This window comes from Metopolophium dirhodum, chromosome 3 (assembly GCF_019925205.1).
Source record: "Metopolophium dirhodum isolate CAU chromosome 3, ASM1992520v1, whole genome shotgun sequence".
NCBI classification, from domain to species: Eukaryota; Metazoa; Arthropoda; class Insecta; order Hemiptera; family Aphididae; genus Metopolophium; species Metopolophium dirhodum.
In genome coordinates this window covers 10,032,988-10,052,767 of record NC_083562.1, presented here as the reverse complement: position 1 = coordinate 10,052,767, position 19,780 = coordinate 10,032,988, and the positions used below count along the sequence as shown (strand labels likewise).

Here is a 19,780-nt window from a genome sequence, read left to right as displayed (position 1 = left end):
AGTTGTATATTATATACACAGTGTACATACGTATGTATACATTATTATAATCGATTTCGTCCAGCCTACTCAATAGCGGTGGCCGGGTTTGCGCGGGCGTTCGTATCATATATATATATATATTATACGCGGTATACACGTACGTATTTTCTAGGGGGTGCGGTGACGGTGGGGGTGCAGGTAGAGAACCATAGCAGCCCCGCGGACTTTTTATCGATTCGCGAGCGGCGATGGGGAAAACCCGCGGCGGCGTTCGCGTTTGCGCGCGCGTTCGGCCGCCAACGCCTCCTCCGCAGCGGCGTATTGTTTTTATTATTATTTGCGCGCTCGGCGGCGACGGCGCGACGCGCGACAACGACACCGCGGCAGCGACACACACGCAGTAACAGCTGCGCGCCGTCCGCCGACGGTCACACGACGCTTGCCGTCACGATATTTTCGCCGCCGCCGCTGTCATGTCGGCTGTGTACGCGTCCCGTACGATGGACGTGGTGCTGTTTGTCGCGTGTTCCTGCACGTTTTTCGGCGAGTTTCACACGTCGTCCGCCGCCGTACCGTATCTAGACGGTAAGTCGATCCGATCCTTCATCCCACACAGACATATTTCACCACATCGTTCACAATATTATCATCGATGTCGTCAATTATTATCGCGACGCCGATGATAATAATATTATAACGTTGTCGCCGCGCTGGTGCTATTTGTGTAGACGATTTTACGTACATTAAATTGGGTATAGCATATTGTTATTCTAATATTTATTATAATTTATAATAGATTATTGCGATACGACTTGCCCGTCGCACACGAATTTATTGTAATACCAATATATAATACTTATTAACACATCGTCATAGCTGTCGTATCACCATCGCGCCATTATTTCGACGTTCGCCACTTGTTGTGCTCCTTTCGTGCAGAAGTCACCACCGCCGCCGCCGCCCGGTCGAAATAATGATGTTTTATTACCACCTGTTTCCCCGCGCGGCCGCCGTGCCTCGAGGCCGTTGCGCGACCATTTCATAATCTATAATAATATTATAATATTATATATAATATTAAATATTCTACGTCTGTCCTGTTTGGATGGCGTGCAAGCTTTAAATACAGTATGCCGTATTGTCGTTTAAGCATTAAGTCAGCGCTCGTTGCTCAAATTCCAATAATAACAGCAACATATTGTACCCAAGTGGTCGTGGACTAGTGACACTGAAATCTGTGAAAACCATTTAGAGGCATTTCTTTAGGCGAAAGTAAATTTTTTCCAAATTAAATTTAAATATTTGTACACATTTATGTATTTATTATGTCTGTTTATAAGGGAGAGGGGGAGATTAGGGAACCACGTTTTATTTATGGGCTTCGAACGTCACAACACCTCTTATTTTGTTTGTTTGTTTTTTTTTTATTGGTCATGAAATTGTACAATTTCTGTTTCGACTAAAATGGTCATTAGCATAACATTATAAACATAAATACATTATATTTATAATGGAGAACAAAGAAAAGAGAAAAAAAAGGATACAAATAAGCAGTTTTAAATTAGTTATTTTAATTTATGTACGTTGCAAATGTTGGCTAAAGTAGCTTAAGTAATTTAATTGTTTTACATTCTACATTCTTCGAAGATGTGTTTGATTGAGTGGTGCCACATGATTGGCATATTGGTGGGTTACCTTTATTCATTAAATATTCATGGTCAGTCTTGTACTCTTGTGTGGCCGATTCTGGCCCGATTCAGTTTTTTTCATTTGTTATTTTGTTTCTATATATTCAATAATACTTAGAATATTGTAACCCGAAATCGATGGTAAAAAATACACAAACATCAGCCTCGTGATCAATATAGAGATTCGCGACAGTCAGCGTGCTATACTGTATTATGTTTCTATTTTTAAATCCATTACTTTTCACATTACAAGTTTACGATGTTATTGCGTTAGCGTTTGCACTTACACGTACTCGAGGGATTTAGAATTCAAAAATATTCGATTTAACGCGCAGACCGTTTATCCTCTTGACGAAAGTCGATATATAATAACGTGCGAATCGTGTACTCCTAATTAATGTTGAAAATCTATAGTAGACAAGTAGGTGCTCTGCTTACGGTATAATATCGTATACCTAATATATGAATATTTAAATGTGTAGTATACGTCATAACAACCTCACATGATAAACAAAGTACAAGGAACCAACAATAATATTATTGCGCGTGCAGTCTAAATTTAAGACGTCATGTTATTCAAACTTATTCGTGTACACGATACCCATAATAATAGTAATATAATATATTAATGGGTATGTATTTGTATTATAAATTGCGCGTCAGACGACCATTAGTCGCAAACACCATATAGAAGTTAATAGCAATGCAGTACACAGGTGGATTAGGAAATGTTCGTGTGTGGTTCACATAACCGTAAGCTGTTCACAAATCATTAACAATGGTCCCAAATTCATTTTTAAATTGTCTCTATTAAAATTCAAAACATCATCAAAGGTATCATCTTTTCAAAATTTAAATGTATTCCTAGTTTCGATTTCGTTTCTACATTTCTGGCTTTTTATACTACTTATACATTCGTTATGAATAATAAACATACTATGAAATTGGTAAATAGTAAATACTAAATATAATTGAATTGTATTCACTAACTTACCTGCACAACGTACTATATTGCTATAAGTTTTACGTTGTATGAAAAAAAAAAAAAATAACAAAGAACAAACATTTAAACTTTTGAAAGACCACGACATTATCGTGTAAAATATATTTTAATTATAATTTTTAATAGAAGAAAGTCGATTACGCCCTATTTTAACTTTTATACGATAAAAATACATATTTTCAATATTAGTAATTAAAATTTAAAATAGAGATTTACGTACTTTCTTATTGTTTATAAAATTATGTAAAATACCTATACCTAAGCGATGGTATACCTAAACTACCAGTGGAATATCAAACAAGAGTAAATAGATATACCTAACACCTATCAACAATATATTCAATGTCTTACATCGATAAAATATATACTTGTATAATAGTTGTATTACTTATTTTGTCAACAAATGTATCTACAGTCTACACAATTATAAACCAATAAAATCTCATTCATTGGATGACAAATGTAATTGATTTTTGCTAGATAAATTCAATTGAAATTTAATTATTTTTTATTGTGAACCACGAAATTATGGTTATTGGGATTAATTAAATTAAATTAATTTAATTGGCAAGTATTTAATAAATGTTTTATACATTGTTATATTTTATTTAACTTAATTTTCTACACGTAAAATAAAATGATGAGTAATTATTTTAGTTGCACAAGTTTCGAATTAATTATTATAGTTAATAATAATAATAATACAGTAAAATATGTATATCTACGTTCCACATCAATGTTATATTTGAAAATTTTACAACACACGAAATTTCTTACACAGTTGTTCGAAAAGTTTTTAAGTATCCAACCGCAGAGTTAGATTATGTTCACTAAACACAAATGCTATGTTTTCATTCCAATCATTTATGCAATCCATCAAGAGACAATTTTAATTATAGTTATAAATACGAATGTACTAAAGAGTATGTAGTAAGCGAACTACATGATTAATTATGCTCCCTCTGAACTACACGCAACGTAGACAAAATGCATACATTCTTAGCAATTTTCTTTTTCTTTTTATAGTATTTGAAATACTTAAAATAAAATCCTCTATTACAAAACCTATACAGAAAATATTACTTTTTAAGGTTCAACAAATAATATTAGATTAAATATATTCTCAAAAAATTGTATATCCATTTAAATTTAAAAACAATTTTTTTTTTAAAAAAAGAATATAAAATAAAAGTCCAAACTAATATGTCAAACCCACAAAAATATTATTGTACACAGTTTTTGCAATAGGTGATAGGTACCCTAAAATTCCTTAAAATTGATTTTGCGTAAATACATTTTGTTTACCTTTCACGTGGACCAGATATAGAAAACAAATAATGCTCTAACATCCTCATAAATCATAATATACAAGCTAAGAGAGATATTATATGTGGCAAAAGAAACCATGGTTTTGTCTGTCAGTAATTAAGTGTTGATATTTAATTTATATAACTTGCACCTATATACTGTGGTATAAGTACCTACCTATATAACAACTATATAATTATCATTGTGAATTTCAATTAAATCTTTTAAAATAACCACTCCGCAATCACTTAATGATTAATAACTGCCCGCTATACTTGCTTTAAGAAGAAAATAAACGATTCACTAATCTTCATCACTCCATATTATGTTTAATAACTTAAATATACATAAGTGAATAACATTATATATCGTTAGACATTATGATGTTCAATTGACACTACAGACAATCTAATAATCATGCATAGTTTTATTGAATTTATTCACATCAATCAAAAATATCAAAATTGTATATTACCATAAAAAGTTGACCAACTCAAAATAATAACTGTTCTCAAGTTGGTAATGTTATTAATAAATTTGATTAGCAGCCAAATGCTCAGAATTTCCTTTATTTAAATTTTGGTTTTATTAAATTGTTAAAAAAAACGCTATTATTTACTTTTTCCAATTAATTTAACATCTATAACTATTATTACTTCTTTATCACAATTCACAGATGTTTACAGAAAACATATTTCATAATACTTAATATTTGTCTTAATATAATATTTATGTACCTATAATTTATTAAAATACTAGTGCTGTTACTTTAATACTTTATACTTGCATATAAATATTTAATTTAAAAATATGATACTAGGAAGTAGAAAGTAGTACAAACTACGGATTTTTTCAGACAGGAAGGTATTATGTAGGTATAAATTTACTTTGTAATGTAAATATAGAATACAAATTAATTTTAAAATATTTTTTTGTTTTCTGGATTTTTAATGATTATAAATAAAGGACTCTGTAGGTAGTAGAAACACTTATTATTTTTCATAGTGAATGAAAAACAATAGCGATTTTTCCCTTGGAAAAATATTGTTTACTCCGATATTGTTCGTAATCTTTTTTTCTTCTAGAAAGCAAACTAATAGTAATTTGGAACTCAAACTTTCTGAAGCATAATGTAATGTGCTGTGCTCTTGAATTCAATAACAACTTTGTAATCTTTTATTTCCCGTATATGGCATAGACGTTTAATCCTAACTGCATACTATACCTACAACTTCTGTGAATTGTTCAAATGTTTTTACGTTTGGCACTTCTAAAATTACACATTCCAGTAACTCACTAATACTTATAAGTTATAGATCTCAAAAGATTATATATATGGCAAATAGCAATAGTAAATATTAAGATATAGGTCAGTTTGAAATAATGAAATCTGATACCGGGTACCGAAAGTTCGAACTGAAAGGATTTATTATTTTGTATTATTCACAAACATCAAAAAGAATGTTATTGAACAAAAATCAAAACACATTTTGGAAATATTTGTAAAGTTAATTAATTTTAAAGGACTAAACCTAGCTTATAACTGATGTTATATGAGCGATGGCTAATCTTAATAATAAAAGAACATCACTTAGTTTTCTATATTTCTAACTTCTAAGTGATAAACGAGAATAACTTATTTTTATCTTGGATAGGTAGTTATAACTCGTAGTTAATTGTAACTGCATACGTTTCACTTTCACAGTATTTATTCGATAAGCAATTAAAAATTAGTTTATTTTGTTATAAACATTTAGATTACAACAGTATAATATTGCTACACTATAATATAAAGTCATACCATAGTTTTATTACTTATTAGTTATTATTATTATTAATAAATTATTTTTTTAATTATTGCAAGAATTTAATATTTTGATTTATTAAAATAAAGTTTTAGTTTTAAAATTAAACACGTTAAAATTATAAGATTTCGATTGTGTTGGACATAACTTAGGACATTTGGTAATTCTTCTGTCCATTTCCGTAGTTCTGTATACAAAGTATCTAATGACTAGAACACATATAATTAAGATTTAAGCTTAATGTAATATAAATGGGAATTGCTAAGTTTGAAACTGAAACGAACGGTTTTGCAATTTAAACTCAATTTTTTATTATTGACTATAATATATAATATATATAAATATATAATACTTATTATAATATTACCTACCTATATATTATAATCTAATATCTAGTATCTTATACGTAAAAATATGTATGTATCATATATGGATGTTAATATTAGGGCAATAAACTTACTAATCACGTTTAATGAAACTGTAGTTAATAATAGTCGTAAGACATCTTAAGCTAGATTGCTATTCGCTAAAATAGTTTTGAATTTAATAATATGCTCGCCATACATGCAAGACTAGCAGTAAAAAGTGTACCTATAACTGAAATAGTAGGTACAATCATTTTCGCAACCTAACGTAGTGCTGTAGTAGTAAAAGTAGGTAGTAGGTATAGTTCGCTACTATCATAGAGTCACCCACTAATTTTTACTTATGGAAATGAGAACTGTAACGGGCAGGTGGTTTTAATGGTTTTATAATGAAATGTGCATACAACGACAAAGACTACAAACACAATAAAACTACACTTTTTTTATGCACAATTGAATTATGACCATATTTAAAAATCACAAGTATATTTTGACGACATCGATAATCTCTAATAATGCTTTAATATTATTCGTACTCTAATTACAATGTAACGGTTATAGATTAAAAAAATAAACATAGGATGACTTGTAAGAGAGACGTGTTTAGTCACCTTGAAACTCACTTAAAACTGTGTATGCGCGGAGTATATTATACACATTGTTTTTCTGTTAGTTGTTTAGAATTGCAATTTAATTTTGAGTAATAAATACGATTGAAATTCAGGTAGTTACATGATATAACCTTTTTAGCATAGCTACATTTTTTATCACCTGTTTTTGTTTTGATTTCATTGAATTAATATCTTGTAATACAAGACTTGCATAATATACCGACATGCATATTTTATATTTGATACTATATTGTCATTATTTAATGTAGGTTTCATTTAACCAATGTTTCATATTATATTTAATAGATTTTAATATCGCAAGTGTTTTGGGGCAATAGAAATTTTATGAGGTTTTTGAAGTTTCTTATGCAAACACAGTGTGTATAGGTTTATGTTTATTATATAAATACATTTTTTTTAAATTTCGTGTTTATTTAAAGAAATAAAAAGTAACTTTTATTTTTATTTTAGATCATAAATTATTATAATTGTGTGCGTTTATAGTGGAAAGTAAATTGTTCGAATCTGGGTTTCTGCTGTTCATATGTTTTTAGCCGGTACTATATAATTACCAAACAAACTTTTCATGGTTGATACTCTTTATAAAATAAAAATATTGGGTACTAGGTATTAAAAAATCTTTTTAATAAGGCATCAAAATATTATTATGTTTAGAATAAACATAAAACCTATCTACAGACTTAATTTTTATCGATCAAAAAATATAGAGAGTAATAAAGATTTAAGTAATAATGAATAGGTATGATTAGTTTATATAATGTAGTTGTATTTATTTCAATTTATGTGTGTTTTATAATGAATAATTGAATAATAACAATATTGCTCAGTCACCACTCACCATAAACAAATGCCATAAACTTGGCTACAAATAAAAAATTGAAATTATCTAAATGTACAAAAAAATATATATCATTCATGAATCTTAAATGTTGGAATATTATTAAAATTATCTATTCATTATATATCACATTTTATTTAATATATTTATGTAAGTTTATATGGCTATGTAAATTGTAAAATAAAATTAATAATTAAGCGTCCAATTATTTAAAATCTACAAATTCCAGTGTACATCTTGTATAAAGAAAAGTTTATGAGAAAATACTACGGAATTTTCAATTATGAAAATATAAATTGTATTTAAATTAATGATAATTGTTTAAGCTTAAAAAGTTTAACTGTATATAGAAATTACACTGCTATTGTAAATTCGTTCTGTTATTATGTCTGTAATAAAATAATTTTGATGTGGACATTTTTTAAGTGTAGGTATTTATAGATATACGAAGACGATATTTAGTTCACTACAATATTATGCAATTTGCTAATTTTACTTGAATAACACTGATGACTGATTATCTACATTATTTAATATAGTGAAATGAAAATACAATATTATTATCGACTATCGTATTTACCTACACACCCAGAACTATTTGGTTGATATGAATATGAAAAATAATGTAGTCATCAGGTATTTTTCACTGCAGCTGTGTACACAGACAGGATCAATAATGCAAGCTAAACATTGCAAAAATTGAGAAAAATTATTGGCAAGCACTAATTATTTTACGTATATAATATAAAAAATAATAAAATAAAAAACGAAGGTTATTGTCATATATTATCACCGCGTTCGTGTTGTGAACAACATTTTTTTCGGCCATTATGGTGTTGGACGACAGGGCCACAGGGTGACATGTATTTGTTTTTTTTATCAGTCGTCTTTGTATGTCTACATCCGGTTTAGCACGCGGAAAATGTGATAACAATGATAATAGTATAATATATACAGAGTGGTTTTTTAACGTATGACAATCATTATTTTGAAAACTATTAACACTTTTGAATATATTGTTCACGTATGATTCGAAGCAACTATGTGCATATTATAATGTATTAATGTATATAATATTTATATAATATGTTTTGTAATGTGTAAAGTGTATGCATATAATATATTGTATATTTGGCAGTAACGCCAACGTTCTTATTGAAATAAACGTTGGGTTAATGTTTTTATGTGTATTATATATATGTGTAGACGAAAAAGAGTTTATAATCAATCAGTTGGCAAAAATTATCAAGGATCAAAGCTATAGGATGCGGAATAATCTACAGGACCCGTATCCGATTCCCCTCGATCAGATAGACGATGATAAACGGACGTTTACGTACGACCTGGCATCACATCTACCTGAAATAAACACTGGAAATCAGGAAATACCATTCGCTGTATTGCCCAATGACCGTCGTTACTATCAATCAGGTAGTTGGTGGTGGTCAGCTTTCGAGTAGTAGTTTTTTAATTATTTTTTCCGTTCATGCATGCATCGTAGTATCACTGTAGTATTTTTTTGATATCTTATTTTAGATCACAATCATAATATTTAAATGCTGGACTTCCAGTGAATATTTGATTTAGATTTTAGATATCTGATTATTTTATAATAATTATATAGTATTATGTAGTTTGTTGTTGTGGTATGGCCACATATTATAACGTTCAAAACCGAAGGGTGCACTTCTGTCTTCGGTGTAAATAAAACAACTCTAAAGTTGGTCGACCTCGGATAACAGTGTAACCTATTTTCGAGTGGAAAAATATATTTTTAAACATTTTAATAATGAATCGTTACTATTTGACACCATTATAATATATATTTTGAATTAATTTAAGTGCATGCGTACGAAGATATTAGTCCTTGTTTTTGCAATTATTTGTGAATGTATATTATATTTTGTGTAACGATACGCTTTAAAATATTGATAATTATTATAATAAGGACTGTATGAAATCCTTTATATAATATTTAATTAAATATAGAGTAAATTAATAGTTATACATATATTATTATTTTATATATTTTAATTATTATTAATTATTGTTTTGTAACACGTATTGTTTGTGGTTAAGTTTTTTCCAGTAATTTGGCACCACCAGACCATGTGCCCCGTAGATATCATAAAAAGGAAAGGTCCAAAAGCAGTGAAGTACAAGATAATTTGTCGTACGCATCGGACGGATATGTTTCATCAAAGGTCACCACGGAGAACACGAGCACCAGTGAGGTATCGATGGATTCACCGCAGAGCAATTTTATGCACGTCATGCCATTTTCGACTCATTCAAGGTTCAGCCAAGACGATTACTATTTCTTTGGTATGTTATTAATAATTTCATTCAGGGTTCTGTAGTGATATTCCGTGTATCAACAGTATTAACCGTCCAAATAGCTTAGAAAGAGATACGAATGGTATTCATTTCAATTTGTTTAACTTATAAATTATAAATGTTATAGTAATATAGGCACATAATTTAATGCAATAACTTCACTGCCCCACACATAACCCAGTGGCCAATGATATCCTTATAGACAGGGTAGGATTTCTTTAACAGCAAGAACCAAATAAAGATAAAAAAAAACAGACAGCAGTAGCCCGAGTAGGGGTACTAATGGTCTGGGGGATAACTCACTGTCCTACTCAAATATTTTTGAACGTATAGCGATATAATCTTTTTTAATTCCTTTATTTATTTATTTTTATCATTTATATAGTGTGTCTATCGAGTTACTTTATGCTAAAGCCGTGTTTGTTCATAGGCAGAAATCCATTAAAATTGCAGGGGGGGGGGGGGGTGAACATTTTTAACATCTATGTAAGCGGGAGCTTCGATCCCACACAGCCGCACAACTAAAAAAATGTATTTTTTTGGGGAGGGGGGGCGCTAAGTCCACCTCCTTTCACGATTTTTATCTATGGCTATGTAACTAGTATCAACAATTTGCAAAGAATTTTCTAGATGCTAATAAGTAAAAATTGAATATAAGTACATAACACAAAATTAGTGGCAATATTAAGTTTTGACAATAAACATGCAAACCTATATTATAATTATTATATTGTATATTTGTCTTTTTAATCATTTTTGTAATGCAATTAATTCTGTAATAGTTATTTTTTAAATATCAAATATTGGACAAAATAAATTGGCATACTTTTATATTCATAATATTTGACGTGATGTGCTTATTCAAATGATTATTATTTTATGATATGGATAAAAATATTTAATAGATACAGGGATTACAGGGTTATAATTTATTGATCTAATAAATCCAGTGGCGCCGAACCCATGTATTAGGTGTGGCAGTCGTCACACCTATTTTAAGAGAAAGGTGTACCCCCGAAATTGGTGGATAATCGTAATCCTAAGTATAAAAATATATTGTACAAATATACAAATATAAGAAAGATGACTTCATAGTGTGTCGAAGCGTGCAGTGTGTACTGTGTGATAACGTTAGAAATAGCCAATAACTAATTAATAATTTAATTAATAGTGTTACCATTAATAAATAAATTCTAATATTTATAGTCAATAGTATTGTGTAAAAAGTAAAAAATCTCTGATAATACAGTACATTTACTATTTTTATTTTACAAGTGATAAAACAATTAGTACCTGTTAACTGAAATAGCGGGGGTATAGCCCTCCGGCACACATGGATGAATTTATTTTACAACGATTTGTGCTTTTATGTTTTATTTTTATTTTGTGTCAACTCAAACTGCTAAATCATCAAATGTTAAATGATAAAAAATTATAAAAACAAGTTTAAAATAATACTATACATTTTACAAAAAAATATTTTTAACTGAATTAAATGTATAATAGTATTTAAATATTATATTTGTGTAAATATTTAAAGATCATAAAGCAATTTTCTATTTTTGTAACTTAGTATAATATAATTTTAAAATGAACTTTTGAGATTCCGTCAAAAATATATTAAGAATTAAGAAGTCAGTTTAAATTTAAGTGAAGCATTGTATTTTATTCAAACATTGTGAAAGCAGTCTAATTTGAATGTATGGATTGAAAAGCAAAAAGTTAGGCAAAATCCAATAACTCGTTCTGCTTTAAAACTCCAAACAGGTACCTTAGAGTCGTGACATAATTTGACATTTGACACGTTTTAATACTTCACCCAAAAGTTTGGGCGAGCTAAATAGAAGCTAAAATAGAATTTCTTCATCATCGTTATATCGTATAAAATAACACACGTTTTAACTCAATCAATACTTTTGTGATGTGAAATATATTATGATCGAAAATACACGTTTTAAGACTTTTAGTCGCTTAATATAAATACTAAAACTAAATCTAAAATCTAACAGTATTAAATATATAACAAAAATTGTTTACTGCGATAATTGAATGATTAATAAAATAACTCTATTTTAATTAACTATTAATAATAATTATACAAATATTGATAGTAGTTATACATGACTACTTTGCTGATCTACTCTTAAAATACAGTTATTACAAATACCATTACAAGTTTTTGAGCTAACATATTGTATTGTCACGTTAATTAATAAGTTCCATGGTGCTATTCAAATATACATACTTCAAATAATTATTGATGTTAAGTTATAATTAGTTGTTATAAAATCAGTTACTTAAACTGTTTATAAAAAGATTAGCATTAGCGTACAAATAGAAACTATACTTTTAAAAGATATAAGAAAAATAATGTCGTTAGCGTACCTAACTAATATTTTTTTGGATTATCATCCAAGTTAAACAATTCATTTATATAAATAATAAATACTATTATAGGACTAAGAACAAATTTTTGAGGAACACTATGCATAGTTTGTAATTAATTACTTTTATTATTTATCTTAACTAATATTTTTTATTATGTTTCATATTTTATTCGATGAATATGATTTTATTAAATTATAAATGATACCTTCGTCTAGGATCTAAGTCATATATGAGACAGTTTTTCTTAAAATTATACCATGATTAACTCAAGACATACCACTGGACCTAAAAGTCAGAAACCCAAATTGATTTTCGAAATTAAATCTTTTTTATTCAAGAATTGTAATATCCTACCATTCAAATATTTCTTGAATATTTTAAATATCCGGGAATCACAAAGATTCGGAAATTGCTTGATAATTCGAATATTTATAGAAGGATCACTTGATTTGTACAACGAAATATTATACGTTTTTAAAACCAAAAGGAAATACTCCATGTGAGATTTGTTAAAAATATGTGGTATTTTTTTGCAAGAAAAGAAGGCTACAAGACGCTCTAAAAAATAAATCTATTTATTTGCATTTTTATTTTAAAATTCTAAAATATTGTATTAGGTATACCTACTATTAGTAAATTTAAAGAATTTTTATAATTTTGAATGAAAGATTTTTAATTCTTTTAATTCTCGATATTTATAAATAACTAAATTAATAAATTTCTGCGTTGAAGTTACAATTACACTATGAGTATATACACCAAAAATAAATCAGGTATAGTTAAATCATACACTTACGTGCAAACAGTATGGTAGATTACCTACCTGATAATATACTGCTGCGAATCAGAATTTTTATTCTGGCCAACGGAAAAGTTAAGATTAATTTTTAACACCATACACCGAATATTAAATAACGAATTGAACAAAGTTTGAGTCATATAGAGTTAGTACATTTAACGGGCAACGAAGTGCACGGGTTCAGCTAGCTTAATATATTAATAAATAAGTAAAAAACACATTTATGATTTTATTTTAACTGCTGACTGTCGTTAATGTAAAAAGCATTTATCGTGTTATTGTATTATGAACTTACAAGTTACAACTTTGCATTATATTATTTAATTAGGAAATAAAATCTAGGGAAATCGCTGTACCATAATATTAGGTGTCGACTGTCTAGTGTACCTCGCCATTGAGTGGGTCCCTGTACATAGGTGTCAAATTTAAATTAAATTATATATTGTATACGAAAAACATTTCTGAGCGAAGGCTATATGCCTCTATATTACCAAGGATAATTTTAATCTATTTATATACCAGTAGCTATTAATAATTTGTTTTTCTTTTAGTACCTATAGTTGATCGAATTAGGGGTTGAACTAATTTTTGCCGAAAACAAAATAAATATAATTATTATATTTATTTTTTTATAATTATATTACTAACTGTTAATACCAACGTATCATCATAGAACGGTTTAAATATTTTCAAGGTAATTTATTATAATTACGAATAATATATTTTTTTAACTACAACAAAATAATTTAAATCGTTGTGTTTTGTTTGGAAAAATCGATTTTATTTTTTTGGTATAACTCATAAACTAATAACCGTAGACACTTGTAATTTTCATCAAAAATTTAAATTATCATTTTTCATACTATTTAGTAATAATATTTTCAAAACATTTTGACTCTTTTTGAAAGATTTGTTTTAAATTATTTAATTAAAAAATTCATTATGAATTTGCGAAACGTTTTTCTTTGTTTTTTCCCCTTCCCTCCCCCCTTTTCTTCCTTTTTTCCTTTCTTTTCCCTTATATTTTTTTTTTTAGATAATTTTTCCAACGTACTATATTATCAATTAACTATGTATTAAATATTTTATATGTTATAATTTCTTATGTATTAAATATGTTAATTGATAATATAGTACGTTGGAAAAATTATCTAAAAATAAAAATATAAACCACAAACCTAGTTTGATGTTTGATAATTAAATATAAATATAGGTAAACGTTTTCGCTAAAATTCGCAAATTCGTAACAAATAAATTCACGGGAATTTATGTAAGTGTAATCATTAAACGATAAATATTATAAATATTTCAAGGGGATGAACAATTAATGAATCAACTGTCATATAAAAAAATGCTGAACAGTTAAATAAAACCTAATTAATCTTAACCAATCTGATATGCCATCCGAGACCCACGCGAAAATTGTTTTTAACGCTCTTTTAATGGGGTTTTAGTTTTTCAATACGTTTTTGATACTTCTGCGTGTCATAAATTATGTGTTTGTGCGGGAAAATGATGCGCCTCCGGTATGGCAATTATTATTATATTATGCAACGCCTACATTATGATGTACGCATATATTTATAGGGACCGTTCGACAGCGATAAAGTTTGACAGATTACTCTATTGGACGGGTGATTATATCTGAATCCTCTCTACTGCATTATAAATCCAAATTTAATACTAAATATTATACGTTTAGGTGGTAATACGGTTTTCGGATTATTAGGTAAAAATAAACAAGCGTTAATATCATCATCGAATAGCATAAATAGCATTTATAATCACAATCTGTAATAATAATAAATAAAATCTATAAATTAATATGATTTTAATTTTACAAATGTATTATAAATATAATACAATATAATGTATAGTGTGCAAGTCCCGATAAAATGTTTCTGACCGATTTTTCGTAAAGTTACTTTTCGTTTTTATGGTAACTTATAAAAAGGATCATATTTATGATTCATAGATTTTCGAGTAGCGTGTTATAATTTTTTTTAATATGCGTTTGTAACTATAGCCCCGAGACGAGCATAATATGCCTCATGGGCATCAGGATTTAGTAGTTTGGATTTTACATTTTTTGTAATTTATCTAGCATGAAACAAATACAAACTCTGGTCAGCACATTCGACTACATTCAAATTATAAACTTTGCACTTAAATATATAAATAATGTTTGCTGTTATAATTTTATATCCCACCGAGCTCTTTGAAAGAAATTCAGTGCTCTATACGAACGGACGGTTTGTACGGTTCTGTTCGTTATCATTGTATTTTTCGATATCATATTTTCATCAGATAAATATAATTTGTTCGATTGTTGTTTTCCAGCCAAAGCAGCTGGCGTCGGTCTAGCCGTCCTGGTCGTGCTGCTCATATCATCCATAGCATGTTATAGGTCAGTGTATTGCCCGGCGCCAAAGTTTGCGACCTCACACGATTGTAACCTATCACATTGTTCGTATGACATTTCAGAATGCAAAAGAATAGCAAGGCGGCTGCGGACATAGAGTACCCGGCGTACGGTATCACCGGACCCAACAAAGATATGTCGCCCACTGGCGACCGGCGCTTGGCACAGTCCGCCCAAATGTATCATTACCAACACCAGAAACAACAGATCATCGCTATGGAAACGTGAGTAAAAAAATACTTTGGAGGTAGGCATACATATCGTTGGCATTGTTGCAGATGAACAAAACTTTTGAGCAAATAAAACGTATTTCGATTAACAGAATGTTAATTATTGTTTATTATTAACAAAACATTTGAATTACAAATCGTTTTATTCAACACATAGTTAGTACGTCATGAAGCATAATATTATGTAAAATATATTATAATTCATAGTACTGCAGTCAGTATCGTCGGTTAATCGCACAAAATCCCAGTTGAATTTCCTATGTTTATTTTATCGTTTTGTACAACCCTTTCGACTAATGCGTATAAACTCTCCGACAGCGGTCCCTTTGATGTTACATTAAGCAATGTCTACTGTATATATTTATATAATGATATGAACTATATTATTTAATATGTGTATTGTATATACGAACACTTTATTTAAAATTAAACCAATGGAAATTGGAAACCTTCAATTTAGTTTGTACCAGTGTAAAACCAACCGTATACCTACATTTAAAACGAATGAATCAGTCAATTGATATATTATATTTTAGTTTTTGAAAAAAATGCAAAACATAATTAATAAAACACGGAAATTGGGATTTTTATGATCAAAAAAAAAAATTGGTCTACAAAGAAAAAACAACAATATTGTTAGTCTTTGCTAATGTCACATCATAATATATTATGTATTCTGAAACTCAACCATCCCACGTCGTGTACCTACGTATTATAGAACTAGTATAATAGTATAATTATTGTTTGCTTCGCAGGAACAGTTCAGTCAAAGAAAGTCGATGTGGTTCAGTTAGCGACCCGGACAGCGATGACGACAACGAGGAAGGCGATTACACAGTTTACGAATGTCCGGGATTAGCACCTGTAAGTGATTTTTAATATATTTTTTTAGAAAAACGTTTGAGCAATTGAACGTACCTAATAACATATTATATTATCACTTGTAATGAGCATGATATTTTTGGTTGTTGACACAAAATATTAATCATAACGGATGTGCGCGTTCGTGTTCTAGGCAGGAGAAATGGAAGTGAAAAATCCGCTGTTCCTGGACGACAACACGCCGGCGTCTCCCAATGCTGTTATAATTAGTAAAGACAATATTCCGGGAAATGGTGTCATACCAACAGTACCCGTCCCATAATAGATTACTATAATCACCTACCACTCTATAAAACATTCGTCTATAGATCCAAAATGTCAAAAACAACACTATTTTATTTATTTATTTTTAATTTTAATACTATATTATAATTATAATAATATTACCTATATTTATTTAAAGTTTTGTTTCTCTACCCAATATGGTACATTTATGTATATACTATATACTATATACTTATAAATCAAAACAATTTATTGTGTGGAATGTGGATATAAAAGGACATAAATAATGTTACATAAAATGGAACTGGGACCATACATGCGTAATTCTGCAGAACGTGCACGATATCAAACGCGGCCACTGACTGAATTCGTGGATAGGGCCCCCGAAAAATAGTTTTGAGATTTGTGTTATTTATTTCCCTCTCGACCCCCCCCCCCCCCCCCCCCCCACTACTCGTCATCAATTATACTCGAAATGGTCTTTGGTCGAACATTCTCATCAAATGGAAAAGGATTGGGCATCCAGACGGAATACCATGCTTGTTAAAGTCACTACTCCTTAAAACTGACAATGTCTTGAACGATACTTTTTAACATACAGCACTGTCAATAATTAGTGTATTTCATCCGTCTAGTGAACACGTAACTATAATATTCAAACGCGGAAATAGTTCGTTAGTTCTATGTTTTGCCGAACACCCAAACGTTTGAAACAATAATGTTTTATATTTTTCAGAATATCCGGAATTTCTTATCGAACGTGACAATAGTGAGTTATTTTTTGTTGTTTTTTATTCAAACGAAAACTATTTTAAGTACATTACGCGATTTACCCAAAAACTGATGAGCTTAAAATGACCATTGAAAACCATTATTTATTTTGTTACAGTTTTAAAAGTAGGTATTTACGAAAAACCTATACTGTATTTTGACAAACATTTACCAAGAAAAATAAGTAATCAATACGTGTATCCTGATTTTTCGATTTTACGTAATATTTACCACAGACCAGTGTCTTTCACGACAATGCGCGCTAAATAATAAAAAGATATTCTCTTATACATTTCCAACGGGTTATAGCCAATAAATATAGTAAATATTTTATGGGACAAGATGACGTATCTAACTATTTAAATCTTACAAACCGTTTTAACCTCGTACTATATATATATTATATACATCATAGGCACGTAAATATTCTGCATACTAATATACTTATATCATAATCGGATATACTATTTTAAATATATTATTATATAATATTATACAAATCATATTTTAAATGTCTAATTATTTTGTTATTATATTATTTTGTTCGTACAATAGAATACGTTAGTTTTAATACCAATGTTAATTAATATTAGTCAATTCATTATTGTTTTTATTTTAAAGTCTTCCAAATGTACTAGACCACTCAAACTCTTCCGCTCGATATGTATATAGTTATATCACACACACACACACACATATATATATATATATATTATAATATAGGTAAATGCTAATAGGTATACTATATACATAACTATATATGTATATATTATAATAGATATAAACTATATTCAGGCTCTAATTGTTAAAAAGTATTTTTGAGCAGATTTTTTATGTGAACAATTATTATTCATTCAGGTCAGAGTTTTTATAATGTAGGTACAATTATAATACTATATAGTATACATACCTACTGTCACAGATAGTTAGAATGTAATTTGTGTTTGAAATTGGGTGAAGCCAAGTTGTGACAGAAGAGGGCCCAGTAGAAATGCATGGGGAAAAATACGTTGGTTTATGACGAGAAAGCATTTATACACGTCTACTTGAATAATTGGAACTTGGGATGTCCGTTATGCAAATTGACGACCCGTTACGACAAAAAACAACATTTAAAAGCTCAAGTTTGGGTATCCGTTTAAGGTTGAAAATATATTTTGTGTCACGCCTCAATGACATTTTTACATTTCAAACCTACCGACGAAAATAATTAAAATAATATAACCTTAACACTCGTAAGGATACTGAAATCTTGTCTCAACTTTACCTTGGTCGTCAAATTGCCAAAAAGAAATTGTTAGAAAATCAAGAGATACATAATATGCACACAGCTGCGGTAGACCCACGATGTACAACGATTATTCAAGTTTGTGAATTTAAAGATTTCAAACGTATCGAGCGAGATAATAGTTGTAGATTATAATATAATATAATGTTATACTATAATATATTATTGTATAAGTAATCGGACGACTTACGTTATTGCCCGTTGCCCAGGTATTTAAATTCGAAGAGGTTGTCAATTCAAACGTTTTGGAAACCCTATCAATTAACATGCTAAATAACTTGTAAGTTAAGCTAAGTCAATTTATTTATGGTAATTCGTAATATATATATAATATATAACGTATATATATATATTTCATCATGATTATAATATAATAATTATTGTCATTGCAGGTATACTATATTAATATTATATATTGTTAACAGAGTTTGAAATATTTTAACTAAAAGGAAAATCTACCAAATACACCATTATCATTATACTGTAATGACTTTTCGTTTTGCGTATTTATTTATGTCGTACCCACATCTATACCTACTATACCTAAACCATATTGTAGTGTGCAGGCGTAGTACAATATTCGTCCACAAAGCTATACCTACAAAAGTAAGTCGGTATACTACACACCTGCAGTGACCTGCGAAATGCGACAATGCGTATAAATGATGGTACGTAATATAATGCAAATAATTATTGTGTATATAATGCACACACAATTATTTATGCAATTTACGACGCGGGTGTAAGATAATCCTTGCCTCCGTCGTTGTTCCTATATATATATATATATATATATATGGATTAATAATTGAACTCG

At 29.0% G+C, this 19,780-nt stretch overlaps 1 protein-coding gene across 2 annotated transcripts; it reads left to right on the top strand.

The window, feature by feature from the left end:
- Positions 1-332: 332 nt before the first annotated feature.
- LOC132941204 (neural proliferation differentiation and control protein 1) lies at positions 333-17,075 on the top strand. Of its 2 annotated transcripts, XM_061009146.1 has the most exons (7): positions 333-567; positions 8,828-9,052; positions 9,701-9,946; positions 15,486-15,552; positions 15,630-15,791; positions 16,553-16,661; positions 16,813-17,075. In XM_061009146.1, exons 1-7 carry the CDS (start codon positions 456-458, stop codon positions 16,939-16,941), a joined length of 1,050 nt encoding a protein of 349 aa, XP_060865129.1. In that variant the 5' UTR covers positions 333-455; the 3' UTR covers positions 16,942-17,075. The 2 variants fall into 2 exon arrangements, with proteins under 2 accessions (XP_060865129.1, XP_060865130.1); XM_061009147.1 differs by lacking the exon at positions 8,828-9,052.
- The last annotated feature ends 2,705 nt before the right edge of the window (positions 17,076-19,780 follow it).

Bases quoted from the DNA above. Each gene is read 5' to 3' on its own strand.
- LOC132941204 (XM_061009146.1), top strand. From the start codon at position 456: ATGTCGGCTGTGTACGCGTCCCGTACGATGGACGTGGTGCTGTTTGTC. The intron at 568-8,827 runs GTAAGTCGATCC...ATATATGTGTAG, and splicing joins CGCCGTACCGTATCTAGACG to ACGAAAAAGAGTTTATAATC. The intron at 9,053-9,700 runs GTAGTTGGTGGT...TTTGTGGTTAAG, and splicing joins CCGTCGTTACTATCAATCAG to TTTTTTCCAGTAATTTGGCA.